At 44.1% G+C, this 22848-nt stretch overlaps 1 protein-coding gene across 1 annotated transcript in view; it reads left to right on the top strand.

Annotated features, from left to right (window-relative positions):
* fras1 (Fraser extracellular matrix complex subunit 1) overlaps window positions 1-22848 on the top strand; it is a 515676-nt gene that overhangs the window by 436155 nt on the left and 56673 nt on the right. Inside the window, 7 exon segments of the mRNA XM_055640301.1 lie at window positions 1108-1276; window positions 5276-5522; window positions 9325-9669; window positions 9984-10144; window positions 17532-17679; window positions 19346-19551; window positions 22382-22538. Of these exon segments, the coding sequence (XP_055496276.1) occupies window positions 1108-1276; window positions 5276-5522; window positions 9325-9669; window positions 9984-10144; window positions 17532-17679; window positions 19346-19551; window positions 22382-22538 (1433 nt within the window).

Here is a 22848-nt window from a genome sequence, read left to right as displayed (position 1 = left end):
TTGTAATTCTTTGTACTGTTTGATGTGTATATGGACCTGTGTCTGAAATAAAGCTTTAATAATATCCAAGGTATGCAAATAGCAGCCAACTAAGGCACAGACAAAGTTATAAAGTACACTGGCTCCTCTTTTGTTTGAGGTATGAATTTCTCATGTTTAATTTTCGCTTGACAAATTTGAGAATTTAAAGAGATTTTCCTTTGTGTATACTCAAGCGCAGTGAAGCATTTTGGCACAGGAAATATTAGGAAATCAAATGGGGTGATGAGTGCGTGCAATTTAGCCATCTGGCCTAATTTTCGGTTGCTAATTTAACCACACTTAACTCTTATAGCCAGCAAGATATAAGAGTTCCCTTCACCTTTGAGGTAGTTACTAACAGAATGATCTAATTTTATGAAATTCATTGCATTCAGAACTGCTGAGCACGAACCAAGAAAATACACTCACACCTTTCCACTCTGTCTTGCTTTCTGTGTTCCAGCTACCACAGCTATGTGTGCTTCATCAGCTATCATGGTCAAGCTTTCTTAGTTTAGTTTAGGGATACAGCATGGAAACAGGCCCTTCAGCCCACCGAGTCCGCACCGACCAGCAATCCCGGCACATTAGACTCGGGACAATTTACACTTATACCAAGCCCATTTACCTACATACTTGTATGTCTTTGGAATGTAGGAGGAAACCGAAGATCTCTGAGAAAATCCACGTAGTTACAGGTAGAACGTACAAACTCCATACAGACAGCACCCGTGGTCAGGACTGAACCCTGGTCTCTGGCGCTGCAAGTGCTGCAAGGCAGCAACTCCACCGCTGCACTGTGGCTTTCGGTGTTGTTACTTTGGCCGGGAAGTTATCTGGGACTGCCGCCACTCTGGTGCCATAACTGTGGGGAAGATTTTGTTTGTGCACAAACTCCTCAATGTATAAACCCCTTCAATACGTCAGCTTCTAATCTCTTCATTATTGGATTTCCAATTCCCTTCTTTGGCCTTTTTCCAAGGAATGTGTTATTGATCGTTCTTTGCACTTAATGATTAAGGGTCCTCGACAACAATTTTTTTGTGATAGAAACAAGCCTGATCTCAGCTCATTTTCTGTTGGCAGTTACAACGTGAGTGAAAAGGCTGGCTCTGTGAGCATCACAGTGAAGAGGACTGGTAACCTCAATCAGTACGCGATTGTACTGTGTCGTTCTGAGCAAGGGTCGGCGACTTCTACATCTGGAGCTGGTTTAAGGCTAAGTCAGCAGGATTACGTGGAGTATGCAGGTCAGGTATGTTCAAGGTCGTATTATTATGCGGATGGTGTTACTGTGCTGGGAACTGGACATGAACCTCCCTCGCTCCCGACTCCTGTGGGACACTGTGCCGAGAACATGGAGCAAAATACTGCCCACTGTCAGTCAAGGAGCCACTGCTGTATCTAACGTAAACGTGAAGATCAGGTGTAAAATGTCTATATTCGTAAATTATGCAAAATTTGGAAGTTGAAAACAGTGAGGTAGACAAAAATAGAAGACTGATGAGCAGGCTGGATGATCAGACAATAGGCCAATGAAATTATACACCTTGAGAGAAAGAAGAAACAAAAGTAACATCAAGCCAGTGGCACAGATTTAAAGTGTGAAAGAACAGAGAGATCTGGAATTTAGGTGTGTATAAAGGCCCTGTCCCACGAGCATGCGACTGCATGCGGCAAGCGCAACCTAACGTGGTCGCTTGAGCCGTACTGCCTCGTGGGGCTGGTCCCACTTCGATCGCCGGAGCCGTATGGAGTTGTGCGGAGCTGGTCCCGACATCGCGCGGGGCTCCGAAAAACTGACAGCGTTCAAAGATTCTGCTCGGCAACGGCCTGCCGGCCCGCAGCCGCCTCGACACCATACGCACTGCCTCGACGGGCATACGCAGCGTCTCGACGCCGAACGCAGCATCTTGGCGCCATGTGTCACGCGTGAACTTCCAGCGGACTTTGCTCGAACTTCATGTCACTCACTCGACCTCCGCGCAGCCCCCGCTTCCAGTTTGGTCGCGCTTGCCGCATGCAGTCGCATGCTCGTGGGACAGGCCCTTAATGCTTTGAAAATAGCTGGGCATGTTGGGGGAGTGGTTAACATAGTGTATGGAGTTGCGATTCATAGAGACCGAGAGTATAAAGGAAGTGAAGTTTACAAAAACTTATAAACTTTGGTGATGTCTAGGTTACTAACACCTCCTATAACCATATAATATAACCATATAACAATTACAGCACGGAAACAGGCCATCTCGACCCTTCTAGTCCGTGCCGAACACATAATCTCCCCTAGTCCCATATACCTGCGCTCAGACCATAACCCTCCATTCCCTTCCCATCCATATAACTATCCAATTTATTTTTTAAATGATAAAAACAAACCTGCCTCCACCACCTTTACTGGAAGCTCATTCCACACAGCTACCACTCTCTGAGTAAAGAAGTTCCCCCTCATGTTACCCCTAAACTTCAGTCCCTTAATTCTCAAGTCATGTCCCCTTGTTTGAATCTTCCCTACTCTCAGTGGGAAAGCTTTTCCACGTCAACTCTGTCTATCCCTCTCATCATTTTAAAAACCTCTATCAAGTCCCCCCTTAACTTTCCGCGCTCCAAAGAATAAAGCCCTAACTTGTTCAACCTTTCTCTGAAGTGATGTTGATTCTGTGTTCGTAGGTCAGGTCACATTGGGAATGTTGAATATAATTATCTCACCACATTTTAGGAAGAATGTGAAGATCCTAGAAATTACTTAACAGAATATTTCCAAACACAAAGGATTTTAGTTGCAACGTTATGGTCATTTTCCACCAGGCTATGAGGTTTGAGCAGAAATTTAATGAAAGGACAAGATAGTGACTGGTTTAAATAGGATGAATATTGGAGAGCACCCGTTATCAGGTAGTTTGAGGACAAGGTGGGAAGGTGGGGTGGTGGTGAAATAGAGATAGACCTTAATATGTCGATAAAAGGGCCTCACAATCAGCACCTAAGGAAAATAAAAGGAAGTGGATTTCAAAGGTTCAAAGGTCAGTGTATTGTCATGTGTACCAATTAAGGTACAGGGAAACTCAGATTACCATACAGCCATACAAAAAAGAACAACAAGACACACAACTACATAAAAGTTAACATAAACATCCACCACATCGGATTCCCCACACTCCTCACTGTGATGGAATGTAAAGTCTATCTCCTTCCCCTTCATTCTCCCACCATCCGCAGTCAGGGTGATTGAAGCTCCCGTAACCGGCGATCGAAACCCCTGCATTGGGGCGATAAAAGCTCCCGCATCGGGGCGGTCGAAGCTCCTGCGGCTTGGATCTCCCGAAGTCGGTTTCTAACCAGAGTACGCGAGCTCCACGATGTTAAGGTTCGCAAGATCGATCCCCAACAGGGACCGTGAGTTCCACAAGGTAAGTCTGCAGGCTCCCGTGGTTGGAGCTCCCAAAGTCGGTCTCCAGCAGAGGCCGCCAGCTCCTCGATGTTAGGCCGCAGTGCGGTCGGAGATACGATACGGAAAACTCGCATCTCCGTCGAGGTAAGAGATTAAAACAAGATCCCCCACCCCAACCCCCCACATTCAAAGCATCATACACACCTAAAGAACACTAAAGCATACATTTAACACATACTAAAAAACAACAAAGAAGGAAGGGACGAGACAGACTGTTGGCAAGGCAGCCATTGCAGGCGCCACCCGGTGGTAACTGATAGAGAATAATTTTCAGGGGTGAATAAGGGATGTTGTTCATGAGCTGGGGAATGGGACTGAGGGGATTGTTGTACAGTAATTGGACCAGCACACACTTGATGAACAAACTTTCTCGTGTTGCAGCATTTCTTCGAATGTACAATATAAGATGCTTTTGTATAAATCTAAATGTATTTACATATTAACAGCATAACCTTTGAAATGCTCAGAACTGCTGCAACATGAGGGAAGGACCGTTCATTGAGTCTGCTGGCTCCATGTACAGCAATCCTCTCAATATTATTCCTCGGCTCATTCCTCTGAAAATTATTCTCTATTGGTTGCAAATCCATTCCCTTATGAAGGTGCTAATGGTGAGTTTTTCCTCGCATTCCTCTTTTGCTTAGGAATTAGGGTATGTCTGTACTCCACTGCCATCCCACTTTACCACTCGATCTTTAAACTATCTGATAATGAGAGTATTTCCGCTATTTGTCCCATGAAAACCTGTCACAACCCTGCGCTGATTGTGGGCATTCTTATCAGTTAGAGAATGGACTGAGCTATTGGTTGGACAGATTCAATAAAAGCACATAAAGGTTTTTACCTGTACAAATAAGGAACTGCAGATGCTGGTTCACCAAAGAAACAAACAAAGTGCTGGAGTAACTTAAGGGCCTGTCCCACTTACGCGACTTTTTCGGCGACTGCCGGCACCCGTCATAGGTCACCAAAAATTTTCAACATGTTGACGCTACAACTCTTTGGGTGACTAGGAGACTACTCACGACCATACAGGCACCCTGGCGACATGTCATGGGGTGAAGCCTGTATGGTCGTGAGTAGTCGCCCAAAGAGTCGTACCTTGTTCTGGTCGCCGCTGGATTTTCAACATGTTGAAAATTTTCGGCGACCTGCAAGGACCTATGACAGGTGCCGGCAGTCGCCGTAAAAGTCGTGTAAGTGGGACAGGCCCTTTAGTAATACAGGCAGCATAGCTGGAGAGCATGGATGGGTGAAGTTTCAGGTCGGGACCCTTCTTCAGATTGATTGCAACCAGGTAGCAATCAGGTTTTTACCCTGATGCCTTGGTTCAGAAATGGGCCATCCAGTGTATTACTGACATAACTGGAGATAGCAGGATCCCGATGTGTGATGATCTCTGCCAGGGCAGGTGGTTGGAAATAATAAATATCAAGACAAAAGTCGGGAGTCATTTGTCACCTCCTGCTTGGAGCTGCCCTTGTATAAACATTAGGTGAAGAAGGGATCAGATGCACAGGATGCCTCTTCCCACTAAATACCCATGAAGAGCTCACAAATGAAGAATGACCTGCTGATGCAAGAAGACTATCCCGTTAGGTTTCTGGAACTGTGCCAACTTTAGGACTGTAAGACAATTCCAAAAAATGAAGGAAATGAGGGGATGGGAAGCAGTTTTTTCTCTGAGGAATGGTGGAGCAAGGATACTTTATTGTAAATTTGTCACTGGAATTCAAAAGAAACACGAATACCTTTGCATGCGATTGAATGGATAACGTTTTCTTCATACGTTTGGTTCTTCATTAGGTTCAGTTTGATGAGCGAGAAGACACAAAAGTCTGTACAATAGTTATAAACGATGACCTGGTGTTTGAGAACATTGAGAGCTTCACCGTGGAGCTGAGCATGCCTGCATACGCACTGCTCGGGAAAATTACCAGGGCCAAGGTGAATATCAATGATACAGAGGACGAGCCCACACTTCAGTTTGACAAGAAACTATATCGAGTTAATGAAAGTGCTGGATTCCTGTTTGCTCCAATTGAAAGGAAAGGTCTGTATCATTTGTTTTCTTTCCTCCTATAAGAATGTAAACACAAATGAAGCATAGAAGTACTTAATTTTTGATGCACGCTTCAAATGAAGATGCAGATTGTGGCTTTGTGCATAGTTTGATGGCATCAACTTATTTCAGCGATCTTAAACAAAATTATTAATTGAAATCTATAATCTATTCAATTTATAGATCGCATAAATAAATTGATAACATCAGACTTTGGAAATATTGAACTTTGGAGTATTTTATGTTCCAATTGTAACTCTTACTACATCCAAACTTTAATTTTGTTATCAGCATCTGTTGTATTGTAGCAGATTTTACTTCCTCAGTAAGTTTAAACATTTAATGTGCAGGCACTCTCCCCGACATATAATAGGTGATTTACGTTAACTTGCTCTATGTACGCAATTGTTTAAGCCCATTGCTTTATTTCCAAGTTGCGCACCTTGGCCGTCTTGGTATCAGTGCGCCACGGCACATCCAGCTATTCTCATGGATGTTCCCACATGGTCTCCACGTTGGAGCCCCCTCATGGTCTCCCACTGGTACTACACAGTATAGATAGTGAATTGAAGGTAGACAAAAATGCTGGAGAAACTCAGCAGGTGAGGCAGCATCTATGGAGCGAAGGAATAGGTGACGTTTCGGGTTGAGACCCTTCTTCAGACTGAAGATGGGTCTTGACCCGAAACGTTACCTATTCCTTTCTATTTCTTCTCTACCCCCTCTTCTCTTCCCCTCGTCTCTCCCCCCCCCCTCTTCCCCCCCCTCTGCCTCCCCCTCCCACTCCACCCCCCTCTCTCCCCCCTCCCCCCTCCTCCCTCCCCCCCCCCTTCCCTCCCCTCTACCCCCCTCTCTCTCCCCCCCTCTCTCCCTCTTCCTCTCTCTCCCCTCCCCCCCCCTCTGCCCCCCTCCTCCCCACTACCCCCCCTCCCCCCCCTCCGCCCCCTCCCTTTCCTCCTCCCCTCCCCCTCCTCTCCCCCTCCACCCACCCTCCCTTCCCCCTCCCCCCCCTCCTCCCCCCCCTCCTCCCCCTTCTCCCCCCCCCCCTCTCTCCCCCCCCTCTCTCTCCCCCCTCTCTCCCCTCCTCTCTCTCTCCCCCCTCTCTCTCTCTCCCCCCCCCCTCCCCCCCCCCCATCCCCCCCCCCGTCCCCCACCCCCCTCCCTCCCCCCTCTCTCCCCCTCCCCCCCTCCTTCTCCTCCCTTTTGCTCTCCACTCCCCCCTCCCCCCCCCCCCCCCCCCCCCCCCCCCCCGTCCATCAAGGGTTCTGACATCCCCACCATCGAAGGGATTTACAGGAGTCACTGCCAGCATAATCAGAGACCCACACCACCCTGGCCACACACTCATTTCACCGCTGCATCGAGAAGAAGGTACAGGAGCCTGAAAACTGTAACGTCCAGGTTCAGGAACAGGTGCTTCATCCATCAGGCTATTAAACACTGTAACCTCCATTAAGCTCTGAGCTACATAGACTATTATTTTTTTCAAGTCAAGTCAAGTGAGTTTATTGTCATGTGTCCCTGATAGGACAATGAAATTCTTGCGTTGCTTCAGCACACAGAACATAGTAGGCATTTACTACAAAACAGATCAGTGTGTTCATATGCCATAATATAAATATATACACACATGAATAAATAAACTGATAAAGTGCAAATAACAGATAATGGGTTATTAATAATCATAGTTTTGTTCGAGCCAGGTTTAATAGCCTGATGGCTGTGGGGAAGTAGCTATTCCTGAACCTGGTTCTTACAGTCTTCAGGCTCCTGTACCTTCTACCTGAAGGTAGCAGGGAGATGAGTGTGTGGCCAGGATGGTGTGGGTCATTGATGATACTGCCAGCCTTTTTGAGGCAGCGACTGCGATAAATCCCCTCGATGGAAGGAAGGTCAGAGCCGATGATGGCTCTTATTGTTATTATTGCACTATTATTGTTGTTTGTTTTTTACGTGTACATACAGAATGTGTGTGTGTGTGTATGTATATATACGCATATTTCATATGAAGAATGAAGTACTTCATATGAAATACCCCTCATCCTCAGGGGGTGCCATCCTGTATGGGTATGGCTGCCCAGCCTGCAGCTGTCTGTATTTTCACCGCTTTTTAAAATTTTTAGTTAGTTAAAGTGTTTTGTTTCTGGAGCTCTAGTCTTTTTTATGTGGGGGGGAGGGAGGGGGAAACTGCTTTTCAGGGTCCCTACATGGTCGGAGAGGCGGCTTTTCTCTGGGCAGCACCTTCGACCCGTCCTCGCCTACAAGCGGGCCTGGAGCGCCGTTTCCTGTCGGGACCGACAAGAACCTCGGCTACGGCGGCGGCGCAGCGCTGGAGCGCTATCGCGAAGTGGAGCGGGCAATGCCTTGCCCGGGTCGCTGCGCTGGAACTCCGGTGAGCTGAGACCGCCGATAAAAACATCGGGCGGCAGCGCTGAAATTTACATCGGGAGCCTGGGATCTCTCGCCGAGATCGCCAGTGGTGGAGCTCCATCCAGCGCGGTCTGTCAGCTTCGGAAGCCGCGGTCTCCGGTGAGGATGCGGCCTTTCCAGTTTTCCCAAGCCGCTGAGAGGATTCTCCCGACGCCGGAGCACCATCATCCGGCGTGAAGGGCCTGGAACATCGGGCCTCCGTAAAGACGACTGCGGAGGCCAAAATAGGCCCGTCTATGGGTGGACATGGGGATGTGGACTGGACGTTGTGCCTTCCCTCATAATGGGAACCATTGGGGGGGGGGATGTTTTTTATGTTTAAATTTCTTTATTATTGTTATGGCTGTATTTTTTCATGTGCTGCAATGGCAATACGCATTTCACTACACCAATTGGTGTATGTGACTAATAAAGAACCTTTGAACCTTTGATGTATGTATAAGTACACAAACTGAACTTTATTATCTCATTTATTATATTGTTTACAGCGTACTATATTTACATATTCTGTGGTGCTGCTGCACGTTGGAATTTCATTGTTCTATCTGGGACATATGATAATAAAACATTCTTGACTGAACATCCGTCGCTGGAGCAAAAAACGATCTAAGTCTGTCCAACCTCTCCCTTTCGCTAATACCCTCTAATCCAGGCAGCATTCTGGTAAACCTCTGCACCCTTTTCAAAGCCTCTACATCTTGTCTGTAATGGGGTGACCAGTACTCCATATGCAGCCTATCCTTTTACCCCTTGACCTCCACTCAAGCAAAATAACCCGAGTACTGCATGCCCAAGCTCTATTTATAGCTAATATGTGCTAATCCAGGCGACAACTTTGTCAACTAAGCAAAAAAAAGTTCTGGAAAGATGTAACAGGTTAGGCAGCACCTGTGGAAAGATTAACAGATATAACATTTTAGGTTGAAGTCCTTTAATTTGATATTTATTTATTGTAATGCAAATGCACATATTCATTTCACTTACACTTTATGTGCAATGTGTTGAATAAACCTGTATTGTATTGTAATGTAATTGTATTGTATTGTTGTGGATTCACACTATACTTCAGGAAATAATGTGAAAAATGTGAAAAAGCAAGTTTACTTTGTGCATGAATAGACCAGGAATTTTGCAATGAAGTAGTAAGCAATCTTTGCTGTTGCTTCCACAAGGCAATAAACACCACCTTCATTAATGCATACTGTCTCCTTGTTCCTGGAATGGAATACAATTGAATGAGACTGAAGTTAACGTAACATAGAAATTCTGAAAATAATACAGAAATTAAAAGCACAGAAACAATTGCGATGTGATTTGAAAAATCTGCATTCACACATCTCATTGAACTGTGGTTATTCTTTAGGAGACACCAGCAGTATGGTCTCTGCCATCTGCTACACCGTACCAAAAACTGCCAAGGGCAGCAGTCTGTATGCCCTGGAATCCGGTTCTGATTTCAAATCCAGGGGAATGACAAACCAGAATCGTGTGGTGTTTGGCCCCGGCGTAAGCATGTCAACGTGTGATGTCAAGCTGATTGATGACAGCGAGTACGAGGAAGAGGAGGACTTTGAGATCATCTTGGCCAATGCTTCTGACAATGCACGGGTTGGGGACTTTGCAGCTGCCAAAGTCATAATAAACGGCCCCAATGATGCCTCTCTGGTATTTCTTGGAAACTCATCTTTTACTGTTAGTGAAGATGCAGGTAGGAACATAATCACTTTGCGGTGGTCGTGAATCGGCTAATTACTGATTGCAGCAGGAAGAACTGTAAATTCAAAAAGAAATTGAATCATATAAAACATATTGCCTGTATCATTATGTTGTTTTTTTTTAGCTGAGAAAGTGGTTTGAATAATGAACATATAAATAAGATGGATTGCCCTGTCATCCTTAATATGTTGTAACAGGAATGAGATTGGGTTTAAAGAACCAAATGTATTAAATGCAATAGTTGCAAAGCTGTGATTGCACACAAGGTTGCGGCGATTTGTAACAGTGAGATGGATTTATTCCTAGGTTTCATTGAAATACCGATCATCAGGCATGGCAGTGATTTGTCCTCACCCACTTCCGTGTGGTGTGCCACCCGCCCTTCCGACCCTCCCTCTGCCACCCCCGGCATTGACTACATCCCGAGCTCCAAGAGGATCGACTTTGCACCAGGGAAAACAGAAGCAGTAAGTTATTCAGTACCGGGGCTATCACCGTGTACATAGGACAACACAGTGAATGACCACTTGATAATAATGTGTGTGAAAGCAGAAGGGAAGTGAAATAGTTTTATGCCGATAATTCCGACACATTCCAATCACAATCTCAGCCATGTCTGCTAGGTCAGACTACCAAATATTGCAGAACGATGAAAACATTTGATGGGTGATCTCTTTTTGGGTGCACGCTCTCAGTTGAGGTTTAGTGGTTTGAGTTAAAGAACACAAGAACACAGACCCAAATTTCTCATTTTGCCGAAGTTTCCGTGACACCACGTATTTATTGCTTTCTTTGTGCCGTGCGCAGTTTGCAGGTGACACTGAGTAATTTTGCTGCACAAAGACTCTGAAACTTGGGTAGTTCCCTCTGAGGAAAACTCACACATATGCCCTGTGTGCACCTTCAGCAAGGGACTAAAGACAGAAGTTCAGGTAGTCTCACCAGAAACTGTTAAATGGCCTGCTGTGGCAATAAAAGAGGAGAAGGGCAGAAAACAGAAAGGGCCTGTCCCACTTGGGCGACCTAATCCACGAGTTCTGGCGAGTTTGCTCTTGACTCATACTCGCACCATGGTCGACATGAGGTCGTAGGAGGTCTTCGTAATTCTCCTTCATGCTCTCCGCGTACTCGAGGCCTCAGCTAGGTCGCGCCGTTTTTTCAATATGTTAAAAAATGCCAGCGAGTACAAAAAGTCGCCATGGAAAAAATCTATACTTTTTTCACTTGTAGGTTTAGTTGTAGTAGGTCGTAGTAGGTCGACATGTTGGTCATAGGTGATTGAGGATAGTCGAAGATAGTCGAAGGTACTCGTAGATAGTTTTCATCATAGTCGGAGGGAGGTCGAAAGAGATCGAAGGAGGTCGTCTTCACTCTCCACTATTCAGTGTCCAATTTTCCCGAAGTTAGTCGTAGCTAGTCGTAGCTAGTGGAAGGAGGTCTTCGACATAGTCAAAGGAGGTCTTCAACATGTCATTTTTTCAAACTCTTCTAAACTCGCCAATTAGGTTGCCCCAGTGGGACAGCCCCTTAAAGCATTTAAAAAGGAAAGATTATCAGTCAGTTTCTCAGTTATCAGACTTTGTAGCAGCTGTGTGAATTGGTGGAATCCTGCCTCCTTATCCTGGGCCAGATCATGCAGAACCTAGCCCACTGCCTGCAGAGCTGTGTATTCTGCCAAAGTTGTGAGGGCTTTTTAACAGATTAAAAAAAAAAATATGACCCATTTGATGAAAACACTTGATGGATGGTTAATTTATGAGTCCACGCTCTCAGTTGAGGCGAGTGTGGATAACCAAAGTTTTATAAGGTTGCAATATGACATTAGGAGCAGCACTTATAAACTGTTACATGTGATGGAGGTTTGTAGAAATATCTTTTTTTTTTTTTAAACTCTTGCCTTCTCCATTTTCCAGGTCAACTCTACTCTACTCTCTCTTATCCTACACCAGGTTTGATTGAGAGGAGTGGTAGATTTATGTGGAACATAAATAAGCACAGGCACAGGCCCTGTGGCCCACCATTGTCTCTGCCAGATATGACGGCACATTAAACTAATCCCTTCTGCCTGTATACAACCCAGATCCATCCTTTCCTTGCACGTTCACTTATCTATCTAAAAGCTTCTTAAATACAACTATCATATCTGCTTCCACCAGCACGTTCCAGGCAGCACGTTCCAGGCACCTACCACGCTCTGTGTAAAAAAAAAAGTTTGCCTGGCAAATCTCCTTCAAACTCTCCCCCTCATTTTAAAGCCATGTGCTCTGGTATTTGACATTTCTATCTGGGAAGTGGATTTCGACTGCCTGTCATACTTATGCCTGCCATAATTTTACATACTTCTATCAGGTTTCTCCTCAGTCATTGATGCTTCAGAGAAAACATTCCAAGTGTGTCCAACCTCCCCTTATATTTCATAACCTCTAATCCTGATAAACCTCTTTTGCATCCTCTCCAACACCACCACATCCTTTGCGTAATGGGGGCAACCAGAACCGCCAACAATAATCCAAACGCAGCCTAACCATAAGTTTTATGAAGCTGCAAAATGACATCCCTCGATACATCAATGCTGTTAAGAGGACTATCATTAAGTACGCCTTCCCCTTATATTCGACCTCCATGAGTTTGACACCTCACACTTATCCTGATTAAACTCTATCTGCCAGTTCTCCATCCATCCAGTTAATGATTTATATCTTGCTTTATCTTTTCATCTCCTTCTTCATTGTCCACAACTCCACCAATCTTTGTGCCCACAATTCTTCACTGTCCGCAACTCCACCAAACTTACTAGCCAACTCATCTACATTTTTATCCGCCCCCTCCAATTTAAATTCCATTTGGAATATTTTGCAGGACCAAGAACCAAGAACAACAAATTATTTATATATATATATCACATACAACAAAGGTCCCAAGTTAAGTCAAGTCAAGTTTATTCGTCACATACATATACGAGATGTGCAGTGAAATGAAAAGTGGCAATGCTCGCGGACATTGTGCAAAAAGACAAACAAACAAACAACCAAACAAACTACAAACAGAATGGAACAGAATCACATATTATTTTACATATTAAATATTGTGGGCGGAAGGAAAAAGGGAAAGATCCCAGCACTGATCTGTGCGGAACACCACTTGTCACAGATCCCATGCCAGAATAAAACTCTTTGACTATTACTTTCTGTCTTCTATGAGTCAGTCAGTAGTCATCAAGACCACCAAGTCATCTTAGATCCATTGCCTCATAATCTCCTGGATTAGCCTTCCATGGGGAACCTTGTAAAATGCCATATACACAACTTCCTCTGCATTACCCTCATCAATCACCTGCATCACCCCCTCAGCAAATTGCTCACATTTGTAGTGACCCACCGCAGATAAAGCCATGCTGACTGTTTCTAATTATCCCATTCTCTATCAAATGCGAGTAAATCCTATCCCTGAGATTCCTCTTCAATAGCTTTCCCACCATATGTCTCAATGTAATTCTGGGGATTCCCAGCAAACCTTGGTTCTGTCCTTGGAGTTCAGTGACAGCGGAATGACAAATATGCCGGCATCTGTCATTGAGCAAATCCTTGGCTCAGAACAAGTATTCAAGGCCCATAACTATTTGTGTGGGACCAGTTAAATGTTGCCAATTTCCTTAGAAGTGCTGGCCACAGACAGCATAATTCAGTTCAAGATTGCAGGCTTCTCCAACTTCAAGCTGCATTAAATACCAAACAAGAAACTTTATTTATTTATTTATTTATTTTATTTAACCTTTATTTAACCAGGAGAAGTCTCATTGAGATTAAAAATCTCTTTTACAAGAGAGTCCTGGCAAAGACAGGCAGCAGCACAGTTCTGCAGTTACAGTCAATAATTTAAAAAACAACAGAGAACACATAAATAGAGTCACAGTCAGAACATCATCAAACAAAGCATGTACAGACAGAAGAGCCCGCTTCAACATCATTAAGAAGGGATTTAAATCTGTTTATAGAAACCATCCCCTTAAGTTTCAGTTCATTCTGCAGCTGGTTCCATGCGAAGGGAGCAGCATAACTAAATGCCCTTTTCCCCAGTTCAGTACGGACTTTAGGTACAGTTAATAAGAACAAGTCCTCAGAGCGGAGCTGATAAGTTCCTGTGCTTTTTCGAATTACATAATTCTGCAGGTATAAAGGAAGAACACCGAGGATAGTCTTATAAATAAGGATATGCCAATGATGGAGTCTGCGGGTGGACAGGGCAAACCATCCAACTTGAGCATACAATGAGCAGTGGTGCGTGAGGGTTTTAAAATTTGTAACAAATCTCAGTGCTCCGTGGTAGACCATGTCCAAAGACTGTAGGCATTTTGAAGATGCATTCATATATAAAACATCACCATAGTCCAACACAGACATAAATGTTGCAGCAACAAGTCTTTTTTTGGCTTCAAAAGAAAAACAAGACTTGTTTCTAAAGTAAAAACCTAATTTTATCTTTAGTTTTTTCACAAGTTGCTGGATATGAGGTTTAAAAGAGAGAGAATCGTCAATTATAATTCCCAGATATTTATATTGAGACACAGATTCAATCACAGAGCCCTGCAAAGTGGTGATAGGAGGGAGATCCGAGGGCTTTGATTTAGCTTTAGTGAACAGCATAAGCTTTGTCTTGTCAGCATTTAAAGCAAGTTTTATCACCCCCAAGTTTTAAATCACACAGGTTACGTTGCACAGTGTTAAAAACAGTTTGTAGCTGACAGAGAGCCTGATTTGGGGTAGACGCAGAGCAATATATCACTGTGTCGTCAGCATAAAAGTGAAAATTTGCGTTCGGAGCTTTATGATCTAGACTATTAATATAAATAGTAAATAATAAAGGTCCTAAAACCGATCCCTGTGGCACACCCTTGGATACATTAAGAGAGCTAGAAGTAATACCTTCTGCTCGCACACACTGGGAACTGCCTGATAGATAGTTTTTAAACCAACAGACAGCTTGATCAGACAAACTGACGCTGCATAGTCTTTGTAACAATAAGACATGATCCACAGTATCGAAAGCCTTTGATAGGTCAATGAAAAGGGCTGCACAGTGTTGCTTATTGTCTAAAAATTCAATAAAATCATTAACTACTTTTAAAGCAGAAGTACTATATTTTTTCCTAAAACCAGATTGAAATTCAGATAAAATACTGTTAGTTGATAAAAAGTCCTTCAGTTGTTGGTTTACAATGGATTCCAGCACCTTAATTAAAACAAACAGTTTGGAGATGGGCCTATAGTTGTTTAGCCCAGTGGGGTCCCCCCCCCTTTTAACAGTGGGAGAACAAAGGCAGATTTCCAAATAAGGGGAATTTCGTTTGTCTCCAGGGATAGATTAAAAAGATAAGTCAGAGGCAATGCAATAAAATCAGCGGCTAACTTTAGGAAGTAAGGCTCAAGGTTGTCTGGACCTGCCGATTTTTTTGTGCCTAAACATCTCAGGGCCTTATGCACCTCTAAAAGTGTAACAGCGTCAAAAGTAAAGGCCTGTCCCTCAAAAAAACAACTACTATCAGAGCAAGCAGCGGAGCCTTGAGCTGTGTATTGAGAGTTGAAAAGTGAACCAGAGGCAATGAAATGCTCATTAAAACAGCCAAGCATGTCAGCCTTTTCATAAATTTGGGTAGAGTCTTTGACAATGCATTTTTATTTCCAGTTATTGATTTAATGGTTTTTCAAAATTTTAACGGATTGTTTAGGTTATTTGAAGTTTCAGTAAGGAAATGGTCAGCTTTGGCTTTTCTAATTGCAACTGTGCTTGCATTTCGCAGCTGCCTAAAGAGCAACCCGTCTGATCCAAGACCAGTACTCCTGGCTTTAGACCATGCCACATTGCGCTCATGGAGTAAAATGGATAACTCTGACATGAACCATGCATTATCCCTGCCCCTTATTCTATACTTCCTAAAAGGAGCGTGCTTGTTAACAATTTCAATAAAACCCATCATAAAAGAATTTCCAGGCATTTTCAACATCAGGAATTACATTAATTTTCTCCCAGCCAAAGAGAAACAGGTCATGAAAAAATGCTTGCTCCACAAAATGTTTCATGTCCCGCTTTATGATGACACGCGGTTTGGTTTTAGGAACTTTTGTATTTCTTACTGTTGCAATGACACAGTGGTCACTGATGTCATTTGCAAAAACAGAAGCAGCAGAATATTTATGAGGAACATTAGTTAAGATAAGATCAATTAAAGAAGATTTTTCCGGACATTTCAGATTAGGTCTAGTAGGACTGTCAACAATCTGAAAGAAATTAAACGAATCACAAAATGCTTTAAAATCATCTGATGCTGGTAGCAGCCAGTTCCAGTTTAGCTCACCAATAAGGACAATTTCATTAAAAGCTCCATTAAAGATGGTAAGGTGCAGCTGATAGCTGAAGGTGGCCTATAGCAACCGACAACAATGATGTGGAGAGTTTTTGAGATTTCCATGTCAAGAGCCAGAAGTTCAAATTGCTTACTCACTGATGTAGAGAGACGGATCTTCACATGAAACTTAGATTTGACATAGACTGCGACCCCTCCGCCCTTCTTGGGTCGGTCAGTCCTATACACATTGTAGCCGTTAATGTTCATATCCTTGTTTAAAACTGCTTTGTTTAGCCAAGTTTCAGATATGACAATAACATCAGCATCAGTTGAATGAGCCCAGATACGAATCATATTCATTTTAGCAATCATACTGCGCACATTCAAATGGATGAAACCAAGTCCAGACCTTGATTCAAATTCAGCAGGGGTGTTAAAATTAACAGCAGACTCAGCAGAGCCTGGGCCTGGGTTAGGTTGAACATTCCCTGAAATCAGCAGCAACAGAACAATTATACACCTATAATCAGACCTTATAGATTTGCTTGAATGATCTTTTTTAATCTTTAAAAATATAAAAAAGTCACGAAGGCAACTTGAAGGAATAATAAAGTTGTCTTGTAAGGCCATCAAGCTGACCAGACGGGCCAAGTCCATAGATGCGGGGGGGCAGAAGAGTCATAGGTGACAAACTAATGCCCAGCGGACTGCCAGAAGCGCACGTCCCCCGGCATGGTAAAACCGGTGTAGAGTTGACTGGACAGGAGTTTTCAGTCCCGTGGGGGCTTCCCCCGGTGCCGCTCCAAATTAATAGGAAAAGAGCAGCCACGAGCAGCGACATTGTACGTTGAGATCCCGAAAATCGAGGAGAAAAGCAACCAGACTATTTCGCCTCAACCAACGATGCCACACATTAGTGCAGGGAGAGTCCTATAAGAAATCCGTTCCGTGGTTTCGTGGTTTCCCGACGGAATGATAATTCGAATGATAATGCTCGCAGATGACTTACAGAAAAATCACTCAGTCACTCAGTCATATTAGTAAAACAAACAGACACAGTTAGAGACGTGAGGAGACGTGTGCTGCCATCTTGGAGGTGGGCGCTGAAAGCCGAGGTCAAAGCCCCCGGCAGGCGCTAGCAAGTCCGCGGCCACTCAAAGCCACGCCGGGCGATGTAAGGCCCTGCCCCGGGTGTTAGTGTTGGAGCCCCCGGCGGGCGCTAGCAAGTCCGCGGCAAATTAAAGCCGCGCCGGGCGTTGTAAGGCCCCGCACCAGGTCACTCTCAACCCCACAGTTTCATGTTTGTTGATTTGCATATGTCAGATCTTTGGTAATGCTGGGAAGTACAGATCTTATTGATGTAACTGCAGTTGGGATGAGGGATTTTTAACATCGTAAATGATGATGTTTTTCCTCGCCAATTGATTTAATATCATCAATAAACATTCATATCAATTAGCCATCTGATAAGCAAGGTTTCTCATGAATCTTATCCTCTTTGTCCTATACAGAGTTGTACTTTGACCATTCTGGATGATGTACAGAACCCAATCATTGAAGGGAATGAAACTTTCATTGTATTCCTGAGCTCAGCGCAAGGAGCAGAGCTGACTCGACCCTACTCAGCCATCGTTGCTATCAATGACACCTTTCAGGATGGTAGGTTGTGCCAGTGACTGTTTTAGCAGAATGTTTCTCTAAATCTAATAATATTAGTTTATGCAAGAGCAAGAAAGTCACGTTAAAATGAGTCAGCTTATAAATTGTTAATTTTCTCATGATTATCTGCTGTTACTTATTTTACAGTTCAATTCTTAATTCTTAATTCTTAAGTAGAGGAAGAAATGCTCACACTGAGTGCAAGGCACATTACCACTGGGATACCTTGCTACACTAGTAAATGTGCTGTGACTTACGTTTCTACACAATTAATTCTCAAGTATTTTGTAATGATCCATTGTCAAGTTTTTAATGCGAAAAACAGAGTATAAACCCCTCCACAAAATGCTGGAGTAACTCAGTGGATCAAGCAGCATCTGTGGAAGACATGGATGGGTGACATTTTGGGTTGGAACCCTTCTTCAGACTAGCATCAGCAGCTGTTTGTGTGTCTATTTTACTGCTTCTGTATAACACACTTTATGAATGTGACCTGTTCACATTTGTGTTTCTGTGAATGAGTACAAGGAAGGACAAGGAACCGTCAACTTGCACAATATTTATGCTGTCATTTGTTTTATTTACTTTCACTCACACTCTCTGCCTCAATCAGGTGCATTTCTTTAGGATGGGAAGCAAGAACCTTTTTTCCATATTAATGCCTTTTTCAGGAGCGGATTTGCTACTGAACAGAAACTTAAATGTGTTATGGCAATCCAGAACAATGTCATGTAGGCTTGATGTGGGTGCAATAGTAGCAGTGATACCATAACTTAATGAAGAGCATATTACAATTAAGTGAAAAATTCCAGTGAATGCTGGAGATGTTGGAAATTGTCAGTGGGTGATTGCATTAGTGAGTAGAAGTGTTCATATACAAGGTATGAAATTGTCACTTAAACAAAGGACTAAACAGATGGAGAGATATGGTAAGGAAACAAGCCCTTTGGCTCACCAATTCCATGCTGATCATTAATTACCCATTTACACTAATCTCATCCAATTTTATTCTCACTTTATTGTTATAAATTCTCCCAGATTCCACCATTCACCGACACACAAGCGAGAATTTTCAAAGGTCAATGCACCTACCATCACGTCTGTGATGTGGTGGGTGGGGAGGGGGAACCTGGGGGGGGGGGGGGGGGGGGGGGGAGGGACCTGGAGGAAACCCACACAGTCACAGTGAGAATGTGCAAACTCCATACAGACAGCATCCGAGGACAGGATTGAACCTGGATCTCGGGTGCTGTGAGTCAGTGGCTCAACAAGCTACTCCACTGTGCCAACTACTTAAGACTTTTTTTAAACGTCATGCTCTGAGTTAAGTGGGATCAATGGTGAATAAAATACATCTCAAAATATTAAGGAGTGAGGTTAGCCCCTGTCCCACTTAGGAAATGTGAACGGAAACCTCTGGAGACTTTGCGCCCCATCCAAGGTTTCCGTGCGGTTCCCGGAGGTTTTTGGCAGTCTCCCTACCTGCTTCCACTACCTGCAACCTCCGGCAACCACCTGTAATCTCCGGGAACCGCACGGAAACCTTGGGTGGGGCGCAAAGTCTCCAGAGGTTTCCATTCAGGTTTCCTAAGTGGGACATGGGCATTAATAAAAGGTTATTTTCAAGGAATTAACAGGAAATTTTAAATCTTTCTGGGTATTTCAGTCCCGAGCATGCAGTTTGGTAAGGATGTCTACAGAGTAAAGGAAAAGGAAGATGAATTGCATGTTTCCGTAATCCGAACTGGCGATCTCAGCTATGAATCATCTGTGAGATGTTATACACAACAGCTGACTGCGGCATTGATGGAAGACTTTGAAGAAAGAAGAAATTCAGATGATTCACGCCTTACATTCCAAAAGGGAGAAAAGGTAAACCTCATGTTATATGTTTATATGTTCATTTTCCACTTTCTTGTAATTTCCTTCACCTTATTATATACTATGTATTATATGGTATTAATGTGGTATATGGGATTAATAACACCACAATACCCTCCAGTTTGCTTCATGGGAGCATTTTTCTATTTTATTCATTGTTGATATATGGGCAGTATTGACAAGGGTCGGTATTTAATGCCTAACAAAATTGCCCTTGAGTGATGGTGTTGAACTGGCTCCTTGAACTGCTGCAGGCCGTGTGGTGAAGGTACTCCCACAAAATATTGGGAAGGGTGTTCCAAGAATTCGATCCAGTGTCCATGAAAGATCGTCAGTCTTTCTAAGACAGGATGGAGTGTGACAGGGAGGCAACCTGTAAATGGCGGCATTCTCACCTTTCTGCTCTGGGTGCTTGGCTGATTCCACAGAATTACACTAGGCCTCTGCCTCACCACTGTGGGTGAGGTGTGTGCACCCCCAGGAGAAAGTCCTTGACAATTAAAGGGCTAAACTGTACAGAAAGGAACTGTGGATGCTTTTATATACCGATGTACAGGTGCACAACCTTTTATCCGAAAGCCTTGGGACCAGACACTTGTCGGATTTCGGACATTTTCGGATTTCTGAATGGAAGATTTTTAGCGTAGATTAGGTAGGTAGCGCGGGCGGCTTGAAAAGTCTGGAGCGGCTGCCTCCTCCCCGGAGACCAGGGAATTATTGTAAATCATTGCATAAATGTTAGTCAGTTAGTTTGGAGGGATTTTATGTGGTGGTGGGGGGTGAAGGGGGAAACTTTAATTCTTAGTCCCCTACCTGGTCGGCGACTCCCAACATCGCGGAGCTGGGGGCTCCGTCCGGCCGCGGGCGGCGCCGGTTGGAGCTCCGACCCCGGCAACTCTACCCCTGGCTGCGAGGCGCTCCAAATCCAGCGCCGCCCGCGGCTGGACGCCCGCAGCCCCAGCTCCGCGAATGTTGGGAGTCGGCGGCCACAGCGTTCTGGAGCTTACTGCATGGCAACCCTGTAAGGCATTGCCCGCTCCCCACTGGTATCCCAGCGCTGCGACGCCGCCGACTCCCAACATTCGCGGAGCTGGGGCTGCGGGCGTCCGGCCGCGGGCGGCGGTGGATTTGGAGCGCCCCGCAGCCAGGGGTAGAGTTGCCGGGGTCGGAGCTACAACCGGCGCCGCCCGCGTCCGGACGCCCGCAGCCCCAGCGCTGCGGAGCTTACTGCACGGCGACCCGGTAAGGCATTGACCGCTCCCCCGCCTCTCCGACCAGGTAGGGGGCTAAGAATTAAAGTTTACCCCTTCACCCCCTCCCCTCCCCTCCCCCTTCACATAAAAGCCCTCCAAACTAACTGACTAACATTTAAGCAATGATTTTCAGATGTTTAAGTGTCTCCCCGGTCTCCGGGGAGGAGGCAGCCGCTACAGTAGTACAGACCTGGGTTGACCGTGGGTCGTTTCGGGTCAAGTTTGGCGCCAAACGCGAGCTTTGGTGTGCAGACGACATCCTGGAAAAAATGGCCGGTTTTCGGAGTTTTTCCGGTTTCCGGAACTCCGGATAAAAGGTTGTGCACCTGTACTAGAGTAACTCAGCATGTCAGATAGCATCTCTGGTTTCATTGTATGTAATGAATGTATTTTCTTTTGACTGAGACAATATAATCACATTAGACCAGTTTATATAAATATAGCTGTACTTGGTTTAGGAGTTGTAACTTGGTCTGCCTCTGTAAAAGAAGGTAAATTTGCAAGGTATAACGAGCTAGACTTCAATAAATGGAGCAAGGATTCTTGCCTTTTAGTCAAATATTTTGGGCAGATACTCTAGATTGATGCAAAGCTGGTCTACATACGATGATCCAAGAAAATACTTCCTTTAATTCCCCTGAAACTGTCACTGGCTACAGACTGTCCAAAGTGGGCAGCACAGGAACTGAATACAAGTTAGCTTCTTATCCTGAAGGTTACACAGAGCATATTTATTTATTGATTGAACTTTTAAAAAATGCTTTTATTTTAAGCACTCATCAAATCAAAGAATTTTCATGATGTTTAGATCGTAACAACTCTTGACATGTTATTGCCCCAAGGTATCCTTTATTCTCTGGTGATTCTTATTTTACTTTGAGCTGGAAACAGGCTTCAGCAGACCTGCAGAGATTAGAGTTGCTCAACACTCATCTCAACCAACCATGCATTTTTTGATCTATTTACAACATATCAGGCTCAAACAAGTTTATCCCATTACATATTACTAAATAACACAGTGATTGAGTTGTAAACCCAAGTCTCCATGAGCCTCTGCTAGTTATGGATCATTATTTCACAGATATAGCAGCATGTATCTCTGCTGTGTATAGCTTCAGGAAGAACTGCAAAAGATATGCAAAAGATCCTGGGCTTTAAAACTTCAGAGAATCTGTCATCTCAGTGTGGAATCTTTAATTCATGCCTCCTCACCATCTTGCCACAGTCTTTGATCCTTGTTTTACTCGATGTTATAGACACAGATTCCTGGCTGAACACTGTATCTGATGCTCTATTTTTGTCAGGTGATGCTCACCTGGCCAAGGTGAGCATTGCACATGTTGATGACACCATTGCATGTGCAAATGATGCTGCACAAACAATTTTGGCCCATTTTCCCCTAATGGGCAGAATCTCCACAGGAACTAGTTTTTATAGCCTTGAAACAGCTATAAAGTGGCTTTTTTTGCACAATGTTTGTATGTAATTTGGGTGTGTTTGGGGGGTCTCTTCACTCATCTTGAACAGCGCCGTGCTTCTTTAGACTAATATTTACCTTTCAAACATAGGTAAAGAATTGCACAGTTGTAATAAATGATGACACTGTCTTTGAGCCTGAAGAAAAGTTCCAACTTCACTTGGGCAATCCTATGGGCAATCACTGGAGTGGGGCCAAAGTCGGGAAAAATAACGTGGCCACTGTAACTATCTCAAACGATGAAGATGGTAAGCTGCCTTTTTTCCACGCATCTTTCTGTAGCTGTAGACTCTGCCTTCTCATACCTCTGAATAATTTATGCTTTAAATGTTGTGCTTCAATGGTAAAATGTTTATTTTCATTAAATAAATCTGAAAGATGTGGGATAATAGGTATCTCTGAGGAGAGATGACCAGTAATCTGAGGTGAAGGGTGACAGGTAACTCTGAGTTGAGGACTGGAAGGCCAACTGTTATAAATAAGCTCTGCTCTAAAGGCAACAATGGACAATAGGTCCAGGAGTAGGCCATTCGGCCCTTCGAGCCAGCACCACCATTC

Source organism: Leucoraja erinacea, chromosome 1, assembly GCF_028641065.1.
Source record: "Leucoraja erinacea ecotype New England chromosome 1, Leri_hhj_1, whole genome shotgun sequence".
In the NCBI taxonomy this organism is placed as follows: Eukaryota; Metazoa; Chordata; class Chondrichthyes; order Rajiformes; family Rajidae; genus Leucoraja; species Leucoraja erinaceus.
This window is presented reverse-complemented; position numbering and strand designations above follow the sequence as displayed.